This window comes from Pongo abelii, chromosome 5 (assembly GCF_028885655.2).
Source record: "Pongo abelii isolate AG06213 chromosome 5, NHGRI_mPonAbe1-v2.0_pri, whole genome shotgun sequence".
In the NCBI taxonomy this organism is placed as follows: domain Eukaryota; kingdom Metazoa; phylum Chordata; class Mammalia; order Primates; family Hominidae; genus Pongo; species Pongo abelii.
Window position 1 is genome coordinate 131,181,875 of NC_071990.2, and position 19,079 is coordinate 131,200,953.

Consider the following 19,079-nt stretch of genomic DNA (forward strand, 5'->3'; position numbering starts at 1 on the left):
CACTGCCACTCAGACACATGCACACTGAAGGGAGAAAAACAATAACTGCACTGACTCTACACCTCTCAGTACAATGAAAATGACTGAGGTTCAAATCAAAGCTGATTTACATATGGGTGATGTCATCTGAGACCAGTTATTTCATGTACCTGAGTTTTAAGATGAGGATAATAATTCTCATCTTATGAGGATTAAACAAATTTCATCTTAAAGTACTTGGAATATAGAGAGTGCTCAATATATATTTTTCTTTTCTGTGATGATACAATTTGCCCCAGTTATGTGAACAGCTGACCATGAAATGCCAGTCAACGTCAAGGCGACACAAAATTATTTACTAAATGGCAGAATTTTGTAAAAGTATTTACTACTTCATTGTAGTAAATAGCATCTTGGCACCTGAAAGCAGTTAAGGTGATTTCCCAAAGTACCTATTTTACTACCAGTGAATTGCCTAGAATCCAGACTGGCATAACCTTCTCCAAATACCAAAGGGAGTAGAGCTTTTATTACAAAAACAAACACAAACTACCAGATAGGCAAACATTCCCTTGTACTTTTAATTTGCTCTGTATACACTTGAAGAAATAGCATTCGGTTCACAAAAGATAGAAACAAAATAATTTTTCTGAATGGCACAGTGGTAAAGACCCTGACAACAAATTGCCTAGGTCTAAATCTCAGCCCTGCCAATAGCAGTGTGACCTTGGGCAAGTTACTTTACCTTTGTGCTTCTGTTTCATCATCAGTAAAAGGAGGATAATACCACCAGCCTGAACGGGTTGCTATGAGGATTAAATGAGGTTAGATAGCCTCTCCAACTCAGTGGCAGTGATCCTTACCTAAAAATCAATTTTCTGCAAGAAAATGCTGAAACTGTGCCACTTTTAAATGGAAAAACTTGTAACACATCTACCCAAGACACTCAACCAGTTTCTAAAACATACACAACAAAACTCCCGTGTTAAATAAAGAAACTGTCATATTGGAATACAAAATGCTTAAAATGCTATTAACTGAAGACCAGTTAGTAAGATTATGAGTTGCTTCTAGGCAGTGACAGTGGCATATATCCTCTTAGCTGACAGTATGTATTGTTTTCAACACGTCACTTGAGATATGTCCCCCACATTTAGGTTAAAATGTTTTATTGGGTTTGAAGACATAAATATAAATTTTCTCTATAGAAGATATAAAGTAAAAAATGTTTTGCTGAAAGACTTGTGTTCTATGAAGCTTCAGTATTAAAAAGAAATATTCTTACTATGGAAATAAATTCACCAAGGTGGAGATTCTGCAGAGCATGTCAATATCTGTAAAGCATATGGTAGCAAGCAGAAGAAAGACAGCTACAAAACATTAACAACTGCGACTATTACAAAAAAGCCTAAAATATCTCACTAATTCCAAAATGTGCAATTTTTAACATTTTTCCACATATAAAGAGACAGCCATGTTTTGGAATTTCACAAATTGTGCTCCCAAACAATGGTAATAACTATTCTGCAAAAAAATAATAATAATAATAATGGCTCTTAGGTCAAAAAAAATTTGGAATATGCTACTTGCTACAAAGTCTCTGCATCTGTCTTTTAGAGATTCAAAATATTCACCAGGATATTATACGCTACAAGAAGTCCTGCAGTAAACTATTTTTTTTCCCCAGAAACTCATCGCTTGCTAACTGCAGTAAACTTTGTTTACACCAAATATTGAACCACAAAACTCTTTTTAATGGAACACCTGTTAACAGTGTCCAATACACAATTTTGGAAACAGGGATCTAAACCCAATTTATGGAAGAAATTTTGCTTTAAGCGGATTAACAAAGTATTAGTCTCTCCTGAGATGTGTAAATAGCTATAAGAATGGGCCTTTCATTTTAAGAGCTGCTACCCTGGACTTTGCCTTCAAGCCTCAGGCTTCAAGCTAAGTTTAAAAAGGGATTAGTCTTTTTCCTCTCCCTGCAAAATGGAGATGACACAATTTTCAATTGTGTCAATAACATAGGGGATGGGAATAACATAGGGGATGTTTCAATAACATAGGGGATGGGAAAATTAGTGAAGGTTTATTTCCCTAAATTACACTAAAATCTTAGCAATTAAGTGATCTGACAAAGCATCCCATCATTTCTACAGACAAATGATTTAAATTTATGCATTAAGTCCCCACAAAAAGAGTGGCAGTCCTAAGCTGAAGATACAAAGTATTTTAAAGGAATATAAACATGTTCTTATCTTAAAGTACTGTTAAAAGAAAGTTCCTCCATTTAAGGGAAAAACATTGTCCACCACCCGCCCCACCCACCTACAGCTCAGAGGGCTTCCTAGTCACGTATCTTCTCCCTTTCTTTGAAGTGTGGCAAAAAGCAAATAGAGTTTAGTAATAAGTATAGTGAAGTGAAAGTTTCTAAAAAAGAAAGGAAATCCTACACTGATGCTATTTAAGTATGTGAAGTTTCAATGATAACAGTTATTAGATGACTGCTAAATGTAACTACTGTACTGGGATTAGAAAAACCAAGTAACTCAAATACTGGCAATTAATTTTCGTATAGCCTCTGGGATGTTTTTCACAGTAACATGTGATCTCAAAAAAATAGTACTCTAAAATACTGCATCTGTGTCCAATAGTCCCTTAGAGTAAATATCACTGGATGTAAACAAACAAGGGCCTTTGGCAACTTGGCTGCCAACAAATGAAGGCAGCAGCTTAATTTATTACACTACACAGAATAATAGCTAGCTAACATTTCACAAGAACTTCCTATAGACCCTGTCAGGTTCTTTAAAAGAGTATCTCATTTCTCAGTACTCATTCAAACTGGCACTTGTGCCTAAAATCTAAATTTACACACTTTTAGGAAAACATTTTTGAGAATCAAGCATAATTTTTAGCAGGGGGAAAAAAAGGCTGTATAATAAAGTGTCCTGCAAACAATAAATACCCAATCCTTCTAAAATATCAAATATCAATCAATTCACAAATATAGTTGAGTTCAATTATATATGGGGAATTGAATCTATATAGTGCTTAGGATAAAGAATACCGGGCCCCTGCATGAGGCATTTATGTTCATGATGAACAAAAAGATTATCCAATATAAAGTTACCAATAAAGCAAGGCTAAGAGATAAATGCACATAGGATATGCATTTATATACAGATGGAGATTTTAAAGTCAAGCTCCAGGGTACAGGGGATTCTGTGTAAGAGAAGCAAGCAAGATCAGGAAAGGCAGGTAAGGCCAGATACAAAGAGACTGGAATGACATCTGGGTAGCTTTTCACCAAAGATAACCACAATCAACTCCTTCCCCTCCCTCTGTGTGCAAGCCATTCCCTCATTGAGAAGTGTATCCTATTCCTCCATCCTCTCGAATCTAGGTTGGCCTATGATTAATTGGCCAGTAGAAGACAGCCAAGTGACAATGAGTAACTTCTGAGGTCATGAGAAGCCTGGTAGCTTCCTCCTAGACTTCTCGAAATCCTCGCTCTGGGGTAAACCTGCAAGAATGTCAGAAGTCTGATTACCTGGCTACTGCCGTACTATCAGGGAGCCCAAGCCATCCAGAAAATGCAGGAGGAGAAATGCAAGACATAACCAACCAGCACAAGTGCCAAACAAATGTGTACATGAAGAAGCCTCTGATGACCCCCACCCTAGCCCATCTTCCATGATAAAGCCCAAGAAAAAACTTGATTGTGATCCTCCAGAATCAGAAAAGAAAACTGGTATTTTTAGCCCCTAAATTTTGGAATGGTATGTTTCACAGCAACAGACAACTGAAACTACCACCTTGTCCTTCAGGATAGGGGTCACACACTAGTAGTGCCTGGGTCAGATCCATCCTGCAGATGAGATTTTTTTTTTTTTCTTAGTCAGTATTTTGGAAATTCTAGCTAACATTTTCTACCAAAACCCACATTTTTCTGAGGCCTGCAATTTCTAGTCATCCACTTCATTCATTTATTACCTGCCAGGTCTCTATTGATTCTTCTGTAAATAAACCTTGTTCTAAGAAAATAACAGGAGGCAAAGGATTAATAATGCACTTATACAATTGCCTAAATATATCCAGTGTGATGACACTGTGTGATTACACTAATAGAAAATAATTCAGAAATGCTGTAATTCCAAAGAAATTCAGTCTGGAAACATTAAAATACATCCCCATTTTCAATAATAAATAAAAAATTAACAACCAATAATTTATCTTTTAAAAAGACACTATATACATTTACTCCTAATTTCACCTAAAAATAGTCTATCCGATGATATACCATAACTTTGTATTATTTGGACAATGAGAAATGAACAGGCACACACTTAGTAACCTTAGTAAAAACATTAATTATAGAATACATTGATCGAGTTACATGTTTCTAGCCCACCTATAAATAGCCTGAGTTGCTTTCAACTTTGAGTTACCAACTTACCTTTTCTCACTCAAACTTAATCTCAATTACTCAACAACAAATTCTTTGAAAGTTTTATTCCTCAAAAGAAAGAACCATGCAAGACTTCCTAAATATGATACTAAAAAAGTTGTTTTAGAACCCAATTGAGTTGTACTGCAAGCTCCTTCAGAGCAGGAATTTGTACATTTATTTTTTTCTAGGCTTATCATTTGTACCTAGCAAAGACCTTCACTGTTGTTTAGTTAAAACATGTATTCATTTTCAAAAAATAATTTAAAATTTAAGATATCCCATGTTTACATGTCCTTCAAGCCTTTCTGGGTTACCCAAATCTCTAAATATGATTTTAATTTTATGCTGTTCAATCAATAATTCCTATTATTTTCCTCAAATATAGATGGTATCTGACAGTCATTAGCATTCAGAAATAAGCCAGATCTCTATAGCCAAACCACCAAAATTTCAAAATTCTTGTTAGTGTGAATTGCAAGATTTTTCTACAGAATTCTAATTTTATAGCAGCATGGTGTTAAAGCACTTTTTTTTTTTTTTTTTTTGCGGGGGGACGTAGTCTTGCTCTTTCACCCAGGCTGCTAGTGCAGTAACATGATCTTGGCTAACTGCAACCTCCGTTTCGGGGTTCAAGCGATTCTCCTGCCTCAGCCTCCAGAGTAGCATGTACCACCACGCCCATTTTTTTTTTTTTTTTTTTTTTGAGACGGAGTTTTGTTCTTGTCGCCCAAGCTGGAGTACAATGGCAATCTGGGCTCACTGCAACCTCTGCCTAATGGGTTCAAGCAATTCTCCTGCCTCAGCCTCCCAAGTAGCTGGGATTACAGGCAAGCACCACCATGCCAGACTAATTTTTTTATTTTTAGTAGAGACGGGGTTTTGCCATGTTGGCCAGGCTGGTCTTGAACCACTGACCTCAGGTGATCCACCCACCTTGGCATCCCAAAGTGCTGGGATTACAGGCATGAGCCACATGCCCGGCCTAAGGCCTGGCTAATTTTTGTATTTTTAGTAGAGATAGGGTTTCACCATATTGGCCAGGCTGGTCTCGAACTCCTGACCTTGCAATCCACCAACCTCGGCCTCCCAAAGTGCTGGGATTCACAGGCATGAGCCACCACACCCAGCCAAAGCACTTCTTACTTTACTAAATTAATTACATTATACAACTATAATCTGATTCATCTAAAGTCACAAGAATGTATGTCATTTTCTACCTTCCTAAATATTCCCAAACCAATGACAAATGTAGACAAGTACATAATCCCTAATAGAAGACAGGCACATGTTTAGGAGACAAAGGCATATTTATTGGAGTATACAAAGCTCCCATGTGCCTGGGGAAGGACATTGTACTAAAGTAAGATAAAACTAGAAGCAGAAAAAAATCAGAACTTTTACATCTCAGATCACAAAAGTCTGGAGAGGCAACGAAGAAACAATAGAAAACCCCAACTTAGTTGAAGATTTTATTTGGGTTGGAAAAGTTTATTTCCAAACCTGTAGTCGGGAACTTGGAATCCATTTTCCTACAGCAATGGTGCTACAAATAAATGCTGTTTTAAGTTTTCTGGCTAGTAAAAAGAAACTAATCCATCATATGGTAGAATTATAGAATGAATATCTCCATGGAATTTAAATATCATTTTTGCTATTTTTCCCCTACGAAAAATGGCTTCTGCATTTCTAATTGCATACAGCTCTATCCTCCCCTCTAGTTCATCCTTTCGCTAGTTACGTCCACACCCACCAAAAAAGTCCCCAGTCTCTTAGAGGTGGAAGCAAAGGAGCCTGCTCTTATGAGCCTTTTGTAAGCAGGAACTACCATGTTGATAAGAACTTGAAATGCAGGTGTAGGGAGGAACTGGAGAACTGACTAGGAAGACATAGCTTCCTAGCCTACAGCCTGGAACATGTAAGCAAGTTTATTATGTATTCTACAGATGAGGAGAAAGACTAACAGTACAGTTTTCAAATTTTTGTACTAAATGGGAAGGAGATGGGGCACAGAGCTTAAGAAGAACTGGGTGAAGGGAACACATCCCCCAGATCTCTGCCAACAGATACACATTCAGCTGAACTCTGCCCCATGAAACATCACTTTTTGGTTATGAGAACAGCCTAATCGAGAACAGCTGTTTTATATAAATAAATTTTAAGGGCACAAAAGTATAACAATTATTCTTTTCTCAAATACTTTAGCTATAATGATACATTGGTACTTTTGCCTGCAAGTATTCAGATAACCTAAAGTCAATTTGCTCTTTGAGGAACAGGTGCAAATAACTTTTCCTTGCTCTACACTAGATGATTTTCCATCTTATTAAGAGTAACAAACACTCTGCAACTTTATAGCTACCCAAACGGAAGCATTAAAGCTATTCAAAACAGTCACCTGGGCCTAACAAGAGTTCAATACCTTTAAACACTTTTTAGGGTACTTTTTGGATATTAAATGTAGTATTAAAATAATGTGAGCTATTTATATAACTTATCCCACTATTAGTTTTAAAATAAAGGCATTATACTGCATATGCATTAGAAGCAAACATTCATTTCCCAAATGACTTACAAATTAATCACAACAATGTTTTCCTATACTATTTCCAAATTAATTCACCAACAGGTAACAGTCTGACTGCCCTTTATCATCATCAAAAACATGTACTTTATGTCAAGCACTCATGTAAGTATGTTACATATGTTGACTCAGTCCATCCTTAAAATAAGTCTTGAGTTAGGTATTATTATTCCCAGTGTGCAGAAGGAAACAAAAAAATTGAGGCTCTGAAACATTAAATAGCCCAGAGTCACAAGCTACTACATGAAAGAAGTAGGACTTCAACCAGGCAATCTAGCTCCAAAATCTGTGTATGCAATCACTACGCCTCCTCCCACTCACACTCATTCATTCATTCAATCTTTTAGTAACTGCCTAAAGTGAACTAAGCACATTGCCAAGGCTTAGGTACAAAGGAACACCCCTCCCTTAAAAAAAAAAAAAGACAGGCAAAGTTCTCACCCTCAATGAACTTACATCTGAGTATATAATAAAAAAGTAAAATTCAAATTAAACTCAAAAGTTTAGTAGGACAACTCTGGTTAAGTGAAATGAAGTGAAATGTCTGGGGAAATTTTAAGATACTGTACAGAAAAGGATTTAGTAATAATGTTCATCTGCATAATTTTTTAACATTCTCAAACGTTACACATTTGATCTTCATGATTAACTTTGTGAAGCGGGAAGGGCATCATTACACGATATGATTTCATAAATGAGGAAACAGATAAATGGTTTATGTCCTAAATATCTTAGCAAAGATGCCACATCCTTTGTCCAGGAATCTCACTACCCACAGACCCTGCTTTTCTAAAAAGATCCAGAACAAGCCAAATCATAAGCTGCCTGGGGATGTACTATGGCCTGTTCAAAAAGATTAACTGGAAAAATCTGATCTCCTTTTAAAAATGTGAAATTAAGGCCAGGCGCGGTGGCTCACGCCTATAATCCCCGCACTTTGGGAGGCCGAGGTGGGCAGATCGTGAGGTCAGGAGTTCGAGACCAGCCTGACTAACATGGCGAAACCCCATCTCTACTAAAAATACAAAAATTAGCCAGGCGTAGTGGCAGGTGCCTGTAATCTCAGCTACTCGGGAAGCTGAGGCAGGAGAATCACTTGAACCTGGGAGGCGGAGGTTGCAGTGGGCTGAGATCATGCCACTGCACTCCAGCCTGGGCGACAGAGTGAGACTCCATCTCAAATTAAAAAAAAAAACAAAAAAAACTGAAATTAGGAAATAAAGAGATGGGTCAGTTAGCTATGAAATGTAAGATGACTCAGGAGGTAACCAGGCTGGGCATCCATCAGGAGCCAAAAGCTCAAGCTGAAATGATGAGATTAGAAAGCCAGTGGGTAGAAAAGAATCAAGAGTCTCCAAGAGAACAGAAATGCCACAAGTGTCCCCACATGACCAGCTGCTGAGGGAAGAAGAGATGCCTCCTTTCCCTATGACCCAGATCCCTGTAATAAACCTCATTTCCCATAAGGAAACCTCAGTGTTCTTTGCAGCCAAAAGGCAACTACCAAATGCATATGAAAAGGAGATGAGGTTTCATACTCTCTTTCAACACAGAAATTCAGATACTTAGTGGACTTGAGTATGGAAAAAAACCACAGGTAGTAACTGGTCACACGGGTCTCCATGGTTTCTGTTTATTTCTTGCAAAAAAAAAGGATAAACTTGGCCAGCTCACAGCAACAAACATGGAAGTCAAAAGAATGTGCCTTCAGGAAGATCTAGACATCCCTTCTGTTCCTCCTGCCCTAATCCATGCCCGACACTCTGACTCATCCCCACTCTCCTCAAATAATGAGACTTCTTATTCTCTATCCCTTTTTTATCGAAAGAAAATAAAAAAGCCCATTAAATATCAACTGAATAAAACATTTAGAACAAACCATCTTTCTCAAAGTATTCGTATGAAATGAAAGGGTGGGCACAGGACAGAAGGCACCTACAGCAGGGTTCAGGAGAGGATCGTTGTCATACCTGGTCTAGCAACCCCAAACCTACGGGGTGATCCATGCTGTTAACAACTCCCACTGAGACCCACAGCCTACAGGCCTCATCACAGTGACACCACTAGGATGATGAGAGAGCCTTCTCAGGACTCTTGGACAGAGCAGAATCAAGAAGAGGCAGGAGGGCCGGGCACAGTGGCTCACGCCTGTAATCCCAGCACTTTGGGAGGCCTAGGTGGGTGGATCACCTGAGGTCAGGAGTTTGAGGTCAGGAGTTCGAGACCAGCCTGGCCAACATGGCGAAACCCCGTCTCTACTGAAAACACAAAAATTAGATGGGTGTGGTGGCACATGCCTGCAATCCCCGCTACTCGGGAAACCAAAGCAGGAGAATTGCTTCAACCCAGAGACAGAAGTTGCAGTGAGCCGAGATTGTGCCATGCACTGCAGCCTAGTGACAGAGCGAGACTGCATCTCCAAAACAAAAAAAAAGAAGAAGACAAAGAAGAGGCAGGAGAAAGAAGACAGCCGTAGGGCATGGACCTCACAGATTCATGAGCAAGGAGTAGAGGGAACTATCCCTGTGGCCAGGGACAGCCTTGGCCTCTAGGGTGCTGGGTTCTTTTTCTAATTCGTGAGACAGATGTTTATAGCCAGCGGGGAATTAAAAAAGAAGAGTGAAACAGATCATTTGTTCTGGCAATGAGTCCAATTATCAAAAACGAGTTAAGCCTAACATCCATGCAGTCCAGTAGCAATCAGGTGCATCATTAAATGCATCAATTGTTATGAGTCTTTATTGCTTCAACACTTGTAGAAGTATGATAAATAATAACAGAACTCAAAATATTAGAAAATTCATAAAATATGAAAGCAAGCCCCACTTAGAAGAGACAAGGCAGCAAAGTGCAATCGTACAATGCAGAAGTAATAAATGTGCCGTGGACAACAAGGCAAATGTTCAGCAAGTTTCTCTAGGAGGGTGTGGGTGGGGATGGTTCTGATAATTTCTAAATCCTTATATTTGAAAGGCATAAACTTAATTAAAAGTTCTATGAAGATAATATAACTTTAATAGGCCCACAAAAATCACAGGTCTCGTCAATGAGAGGAATCAAAAGGCAAATATCACATGTCTGTGAATGAACATAAGACTTCCCCAGTTGGACACTGGGTGCAACCTCTAACAATTCAAGAAGAAACTATGGATAGGGCTTTTAAACTACAGTGAAGAAAATGCCTTTACAAAGGACTCTTATGGCATGAAATTGAAGAAGAGATTGATCTGGAAAACAGTTATCCCCATGGACAGGTTTAAATCCATTTAGTCACTAAATTCTATGGAATTAGAATGAAGAAATACACTTTAGAAGCTAAGGTTAGAAAAAATAAAATTTAAATATTACACAATTGCATTAGAAAAACTCATTACCATCCCTTTTTTTCGACAAAATATATATATATATATGATCAGGTAATACACTAATTCAGAATGAAGAAACTTTTTTAATGGTATACTACATAGGTTTTAAAAATCCTGTGAAGATTCATGTAAAAAGACTGAACTAATCAAGACAGCCAGCCATGTTCTTACTTTAATGTTTATCTCAAAAAGATGTTTCCAAAACTGAGCTTCAGGCCAGGCGTGGTGGCTCACACCTATAATCCTAGCACTTTGGGAGGGTGAGGCAGGTGGATCACTTGAGGTCAGGAGTTCAAGACCAGCCTGGCCAACATGGTGAAACCCCATCTTCACTAAAAATACAAAAATTAGCCAGGCATGGTAGCAGGCACCTGTAATCCCAGCTACTGGGGAGCCTGAGGCATGAGAATCGCTTGAACCTGGGAGGTGGAGGCTGCAGTGGGCCAAGATTACCCCACTGCACTCCAACCTGGGTGACACAGCGAGACTATCTGGAAAAAAAAAACAAAAAACAAAAAACTGAGCTTCATGTCTCGCTCAACTTACCCCAGCCCCCTTATGCCCCTCTGCAAGTCCTCCCTATCTAAATTAATGATCACTTTAACATTACAAGTTTCTTAGGGCAAAAACCTTGCAACAATCTTCAGGTATTCTCATTTGTCCATCTCCTACAGGCCCTAATGTCAAAAGACTCTGCTGCTCACCCCGTTCATTACTAAAACAACTGAAACCCTGGCCCAAACCACCACCGCCTTAACCCATTGAGCAGTACCACTGCTTCTACACTCTATAATCAATATAACAGCCGGAGGGACCTTTTAAATGTGCTCTCTTCCTCCACTGCTCAAAACCCACTCCCTCAATGGCTTCCCATCTTACTTTCAGCAAAAACTCAAGTCCTCAAATGTTCTATAAGGTTATCAACTCCCACCTTGCTTTCTTCTTCCTCCCTCTTCCTTATCCTGACCCCTGCAGTCATGCTCTTTGCTCTCTGGGTACTTGGTTTCAGACTTACTCTATCTAGGCTTATGGCTTCTACACTCTCTACCCACTACCTGCCTTAAAAACTCTTCTTCTAATTCCTGCCCACAGATATTTTGGGGCTCACCTGTCACCTGCTCAGGTCTTTATTTTCTCCTCCAGGCTACCCTCCCTGCACCCAGATGTTTGTCTGGTTTATTTCCCCCCATTACAAACCCAGTATTTAAACAACTGCCTGATACACAGTAAGAGAGCGCTCTTATAGGTGGAATGACTGAAGGATTATGCTTGCAGAACCAAGGAATGGGTGAGATATGAACAAGTCAAGAACTGAGATAAGCTTATGAAGATGACAGTCCTCTTCCATTTGGCATGCTGGGCAGTAGTAGTTCTTAAAGCAAAGGAAGGAAGCATGGAGACAGGAGTGAGTCCAGCTGCCAAAAGAGGATCCACCCACATTCTATCTTGCCATAGAGTTAATATTTGCAGACCTCATTGCCCATCAATACCCCCAAGAAAGGCCTGGTATAGGCAATTGTTACCAGTTCAAATCATAAATGGTGCTATGGATCAAGATGATATTTCCAAGGTCTTTCAAACTTCAAAGGCCTAAACTTTTACATTATGGTTCATTCTCAAATATGTCATTTTTAAAGCATATGGATCATGCCCAGGTTTCTTAACACATGACAAAATAATATTCAGAAAAACGCTTCTGAAACAAGGGAGAATATTCTATATCCTGCAAAACTCAATCCTTTCTTTCCTTTTCTTTACCTAGTATTAAGGAAAGTAGCAGCTAGCTACAAACCAGACACTCTTCTATGGGCTTGACAGAGGTCATCCCACTCAGCTGTCTTAATTAGGTGAGTAATATTACGAAGTTCAATTTATGGGTAGAGAGATAACTCCTCCAAGGTCACACTGCTAACGAATGAGAGAGCTGGGATGTGACCCCAGACAGGTTGGCCCCAGAACCCAGAGTTTCTGGGCTTATGTCACCCCTGTGTAGTGCCTCTTGTTTCTGCCTACCCAATACCAATGGCAAGTTGGGTCAACAAGACCTTACATGATGAATGCCATACATTTATTCAGAGAAGGCATAAAAATATCTCACTCATCAGTCCATTTAGTTAGCTAAGGAATTAAAAGGCCCAATAAAAAAGGTTACTTGACGTTCATATTAAAATATTAGCAAAAAATATACAAAGCAAACAACCATTTCTCTTAAAATGGGAAAGTCAAGAGAGAACAGTAAGAATAGACAAAATGCAATATTCTTCGAAAAAATTCTTTTCAAAAGTAAATATTAAGAAGGCTGCTTGAAAAACAAGTAAACAAAGTCTTATAAATATAGCTACTCATAAAAAGTGGTTTCCTTTGGAAACATTCAACTGTGTACAAGTCATCCGTGACAACTAATGTTAACATATTTCTTCAAATCCTCATGTTTTGAGGAGGAAACATACAAAAGAAAAACAAGATTCTATAAAGGGAGAGGCTCTAACCAGGAGTGGGAGGAATTCCTTAATCTGACACTCAATGAATGTTTTCTGATAAAGAGGGATAATGGAATGGAGAAAATTTTAGCTAACAAATTACTTCCAAAAATACTAATTCCCTACTAGCCCAGCTTTTCAAAAGACCAAATGGTAATAAAAAAGGACTTGGAGCTGAGTGCAGTGGCTCATGCCTGTAATCTCGGCACTTTGGGAGGATGAGGTGGGCAGATCATCTGAGGTCAGGAGTTCGAGACCAGCCTGGTCAACATGGTGAAACCCCGTCTCTACTAAAAATACAAAAAATAGCCAGGGGTAGTGGCACTCGCCTGTAATCCCAGCTGCTTGGGAGGCTGAAGCAGGAGAATCGCTTGAGCCTGGGAGATGGAGGTTGCAGTTAGCCCAAATCGTGCCACGGCATTCCAGCCTGGGTGACAGAGTAAGACTCTGCCTCAAAAAAAAAAAAAAAAAAAAAGACTTGGTATGGCTAGGCTAAAAATCAAACACTTTCAGGCTGGGCGCAGTGGCTCATGCCTGTAATCCCAGCACTTTGGGAGGCCAAGGTGGGCAGATCACCTCAAGTCGGGAGTTCGAGACCAGCCTGACCAACATGGAGAAACCCTGACTCCACTAAAAAAAAAAATACAAAATTAGCCAGGCGTGGTGGTGCATGCCTGTGGTCCCAGCTACTGTGGAGGCTGAGGCAGGAGAATAGCTTGAACCTGGGACGCAGAGGTTGTGGTGAGCCAAGATCATGCCATTGTGCTCAGCCTGAGCAACAAGAGCAAAACTCCATCTCAAAAAAAAAAAAAAAGAAACACTTTTCAATAAATATGCTAAGTCATACACATATGTATAAATGGCATTATAAAGACATGAATTCATCTCATGAACTAAATATTGGATTAAATATTTCAAAGAACATATTATTTACAGACAAAATCTTGTGATAAGAAAAGTTATACTTCTGTGCTCTCTCCTATAACTTTTAAATGGGTAGGAGGAAATGCAGAATCTAATTTAGCTTTTATTTTTATTATCTTTTTTTTTTTTGAGACAGGGTCTCACTCCCTCACCCAGGCTGGAGTACAGTGGCGTGATCTCAGCTCACTACAATCTCTGCCCCACCAGCCTCAAGTGATCCTCCCACCTCAGCCTCCTGAGTAGCTGCGACCACAGGCATGCGCTACCATTTCTAGTTTGTTTGTGGTTTTTTTTGTTTTTTTTTTTTTTTGTATTTTTGGTAGAGCTGTGGGGGTGGGGGTCTTTTTTTTGCCCAGGTTGGTCTCTAACTCCTGAGCTCAAGCAATCCACCCACCTCAGCGTCCCAAAGTGCTAACAGGTGTGAGCCATCACACCCAGCCTAATGTAGCCTCTTTTTAAGAGTTTTGTTTTGTTTTTACTTTTTTGGAGAACTTCTTTAAATAGGCATCAACCATCAACCTTGCACCTTGGAGCAGCTTCCCAGGGCTTAAAACAACACCTGACCAACCCAGCCAAAGCCAAAGCCAAAGTCCAGTTCACCGCTCCCAAACCACTATCACCATTCTTAGGTGGTTGCCACGGACCCCACCCCACCTTCAAATCCTCCTTCCTTCTATCCATCCCCTCCCCCATAGCAATTACAGTATCTCAATCCTTTCAGGCTAAACAGGGTATCTCCCAAAACAACAACAAGTTTATCTGATTCGTTAGCCCTTAAGGGTAAAAGCCAGTGAAAACTAGCCCTACTCCCTCTTTCCTCCCTGCCCTCAAACCAGGCTCCCATCTTCTCTGGTCAATATCAGCAACGATCCCTAGAACTAATTCAGTGGTGGGAAGCTGGGTCTGGTATGGGCAGGCTACGTGACAGCCAGCAAAGGAGCCCACCTGGAGCTGTGGCCCCACACAGGGCACTTGCCGTGTGGGCAGCTGCCCACCCTGCCACCTTAGTGCCTCTTGGTTCTGCTTCAGCCTAGGCAGAGAATGATCTGATCCTCTCTTGTTCGCTCAACCCTCTCAAGTATGGGCCACCCACACTGCAAACACAGAATAATGAGTCTCCAGAACTGGAGATGCAGCCCCAGACGAAGGCCTAGAACTTCAGACTTTCCAAAAACTTAACTAATCCCTGGGATTTGAGTCCTACGTGAAAATGAGAGGTTTGGACTCACAGTCCTTAAGGTCCTTTCCATTCTCACAATCAAGATCCAAGATTCAGCTCAGGTCCTCAGGCCATCTCAGGCTAAAGTCGGAGAATGTCCTGAGCTTGTATAATTTTGGCAATTTTGACTGACATGTGGAATCCAAGTTATGGCTGGGTATGGGGTTGGTGTTGCAGGCTGCTTTACTGCTTAATGATTACGAATACATTACAGAAAAATGGATGAAAACACTTCAAGATCTCTTGATTTAATGATTTAACATTAAGTCATTTAAAATGATGGAAAATGAAATGGTAACACAGCTAAGGCACAAGCACCAAATCTTTTTTATCTTTGGAAATGAATTCATTCAATGAAATACATACTGTGGATGCTATGTGAGAAACAGTTCCGGTCAGCTGGGAGTCTAACACTGAGTATTACAGCCATTCCTTTGATTTTTCTCCCTCCCTCATATTTGGGGATTTTAAAACAAATGAAAGGCAGCATTATTTCAGCTTAAGGCAACAGGCATAAGTCACATAAGAACAAAGAAGGTTTTATTATCACATTAAGCATTGAGGAGGAAATGTGCTTACCGATAACTAATTTAGTGTTCTAGGCTATTAGGTTAGTATTTGCTTCTTGCAATCTTCTAGGCCAATATTTATATCTTGATGGAGGTAAAAATGTTCAGCTAGTGAGAAGGTCATTAAGGAGAGAAAGAAAAAAAAAGCCCTTGGAAAACGGAACAAAGTACACAGATAGGGAGAAAGGTACCCTTTGCGCCTCAGTGGTCTATAGAACATTTGCCCTCTCTGCCTATAAAGTGATTTAACATTAACCACATTTCACTCCAGCAGCAGAGTGCTATCTCCTGACAAAAACTCCTTTTTGAAAGCCTGGGGAAAAAAATATCCACATACACAAAAGAATGTGAAACATATTGCCACAGGCCAGTGTCTTGGGCTTTTTGCCTAAGAGGTTTGCTTTCAGCAAAGAGAGGGGGAAAAAAAAACACTCTAACAACAACAGCTTGTACAGTACAGTGAACAGCCTCCCTGCTTTTTGGCAGACTTTCCCAGCGAACAGTTCCAGTGGCAGTGCCTTGAGCCCATTCAAGAATTCCATTTCATAGGAAAGGAAGTGTTTCAGATAGACTTATTTGATCTTTCAGCATGTGCAAATGCACCTGCTAAATAGCTAGTCTGACAGCCCATATAGCCCTCTCCCCAGTTCCTTCTTCTCCGTCTTCACCAGTAATCATATGGGTTATTTCAGACTTGGACTAGGTGAGATGAAAAGTACATAAAAATCACGCCAAACGTTGCTACTGCTGCTGCATGAGCTTAGGCTCGACGTGCAGATGAAATTCCCTTCTCCCCACGCCAACTTCCCTGTCACTTTTTTCCTGGAGCAGGTAAGAGGGTTTTGTTTTGTTTTCAGCTTCCGAAGGCTTACCTCGAAGTGGCTTCCTCCCCTCCCTTTGCATGGCTGTCCCCCACGGCCTGGTCCTTGCCGCTGGGGTGGTAAGCTGTTAGCACCACTCCCTGGGAACTGGAGAGCCAGCTCATGGTGAGAGAAGGGACATAATTTCTGCGATCCTGACACAGAGAAGGGGAAAGAAGTTCCTGTCTCGCCTGGCAACTCGCTCATTAGCATTGGCCAGCTCCTCCCCGCAGGCTGGCGATTCACACGGGGAGGGGCGGGGTCTGTCCAGGGAAGGGCTTCCTGCCTCTCCAATTAGAAGCTGCAACTCACAGCATTGTTTAAACTCTGGGCAATTGCACTCTGGGCGGCTTTGGTTAAAGGAGGCGAAGGGTGGAAGCGACGGGTTGCACCCACCCCCAAGTTAGTCTGATCAGATTAAACTGCCAGAACGTATATTCAACTCATCACTGTAACTACAAGCCGTCTTACTTAGGAAACCACGAGTTACTGCCAAGGCTTTTTTTTTCCCTCCCCAATTCCTCTTTCTATCTTATAATTTCTGCTACTTAATGTAACATGAGTAAAGGCATTTCTTAACCCCTTCATGTTCAGCGTTAAAATGAGCCATAGTGAAAAACAACGAACCCGCGGCAAAACTCTGCAATCCAGAAAGGCTTGATCCTTGTGTCCAGTTAAAAATGCCCTCATAAAAATTGTGTGTCCTGGAATGTCGTCTTTTTTCACATAAAGCCAATCTCAAATATACGTCTTGTTTTATCAAAATATTTTTCAGTACCAAAAAGGGATAGACCTACCAATGCTCTGTTAAGTGTTATTGCTGAGAACAAAAGAAGTCCCTGCCATTTGTTGAGCACCTACTATATGCCAAGCTCTCATGGACGGGGGTTTCACGTGTATTATCTCATTCCATTCAGTTCTCTCTCTCTCTCTCTCACACACACACACACAAACACCGTACAAAATAGGTATCACTATCATCTGTGTTATACATAATACAAGGAAAGTAAGGCTGAGGGACGAGTTAAGTAACTTCACTAAGATAACACAGTTGCTAGTGCCAGAAGGTGGATTTGAACAGAATTCTAGGCTACATTCCTTTTATTTTTCACCAGTATGCTGTTCTTTGTTTTGCAGATTAAGAAACAAGATCAAAATTATCATAAACACAAAAGACAGCTCTGTTCTTTCTCCCCATCCCCCCTCCAAAAAAAAAAATCACTTTTTTGGTTTGTTTTTGAATCAGGGTCTCATTCTGTCACCCAGGCTGGAGTACAGCGGTGATTGTAACTCACTGCAGCCTCAACCTCCCTGGCTCAAGAAATCCTCCAGCCTCAGCCTCCCGAATAGCTAAGACCACAGGCATGCACTACCATGCCCAGCTAATTTTTTTATGCTTTGTGGAGAGGGAGGGTCTCACTGTGTTGCGCAGGCTGGTCTTGAACTCCTGGGCTCAAGCAATCCTCTTGGCTCAGGCTCCCAAAGTATTGAGATGACAGGCATGAGCCACCACACCCAGCTTCTACTCTCTTTGACATACCCAGTAGTCTGAAGGGTTTTTTTAGATTTTTATGATTCATCCAACTATCCAGAATTCCCCTTGAACAAGTTTCCAATTCCATCATTACATAAACTTATTGCTTATACCTTATCATTATTTAAAACAGTCATGAAAAATAATTTCTTCCTCCTTACATACTCTAGAAGTATCTGAAATTTATTTTTGAACCCTCTTTCTTATAATTTACAAAAGTCTTCCTTAAAAGGAATTTATATCTTCCTCTCTCCCCCCTGCACAATTGCTCAACCTTCCCATTTCCACTTCCATAGGACTTTACTTGCTGTCTCCTTTTTATCCCCATGACCTCAACCACCTCTGGATCCTATAATGCAGTCTTAGCTCCAATCTTACAACAGCCCTTTAAGCTCATCTCCTTGTCACCTCCTTTAAATTGCTTTGACATTATCATCACACTCTGACACAGCCCTCATGATCCCTCTCCTTGCTTAAAAACCTTCATTGGCTCCCTATTGCTAACAGAGCCAGTTCCAGGCTTTTGAGCAGATCACTGGGCATTCCTGCTACCTTATTCATACAAGTCTTTCCATCTGCTAGACACAATCTTTTCAGGTCCCACTATGATTCTTTTCTCTTCATCTGACAGCTAACATAAATTTTGTACCTACTGAGCCTTCGCTAAACACTGAATGGAGGAAAACCTGAATGAATTGAAAGTATCCTTTAAAACTCTACTAAATTTTTTTTTTTTTTGAGACAGAGTTTCGCTCTTGTTGCCCAGGCTGGAGTGCAATGGCGTGATCTCGGCTCACCACAATCTCCACCTCCCGGGTTCAAGCGATTCTCCTGCCTCAGCCTCCTGAGTAGCTGGGATTACAGGCATGTGCCATGACGCTGGCTAATTTTGTATTTTTAGTAGAGACTGGGTTTCTCCATGTTCGTCAGGCTGGTCTTGAACTCCTGAACTCAGGTGATCCGTCCACCTCGGCCTCCCAAAGTGCTGGGATTACAGGCTGAGCCACCATGCCCGGCCAACTCTACTAAATTTTTATATTAAAATTGGTAATATTAGATAAGCGGTTCCCATGCACATACCAGTGCTAACCTATGAGGAAATGTTCACCAGT

The 19,079-nt window shown here is 40.4% G+C and overlaps 1 protein-coding gene across 1 annotated transcript in view; it reads right to left on the reverse strand.

Moving 5' to 3' along the window:
* ARHGAP18 (Rho GTPase activating protein 18) overlaps nucleotides 1–16,583 on the reverse strand; it is a 135,909-nt gene extending 119,326 nt beyond the window's left edge. Inside the window, 1 exon segment of the mRNA NM_001131730.1 lies at nucleotides 16,446–16,583. Within this exon segment, the coding sequence (NP_001125202.1) occupies nucleotides 16,446–16,558 (113 nt within the window). The 5' untranslated portion in view covers nucleotides 16,559–16,583.
* Nucleotides 16,584–19,079: the final 2,496 nt, after the last annotated feature.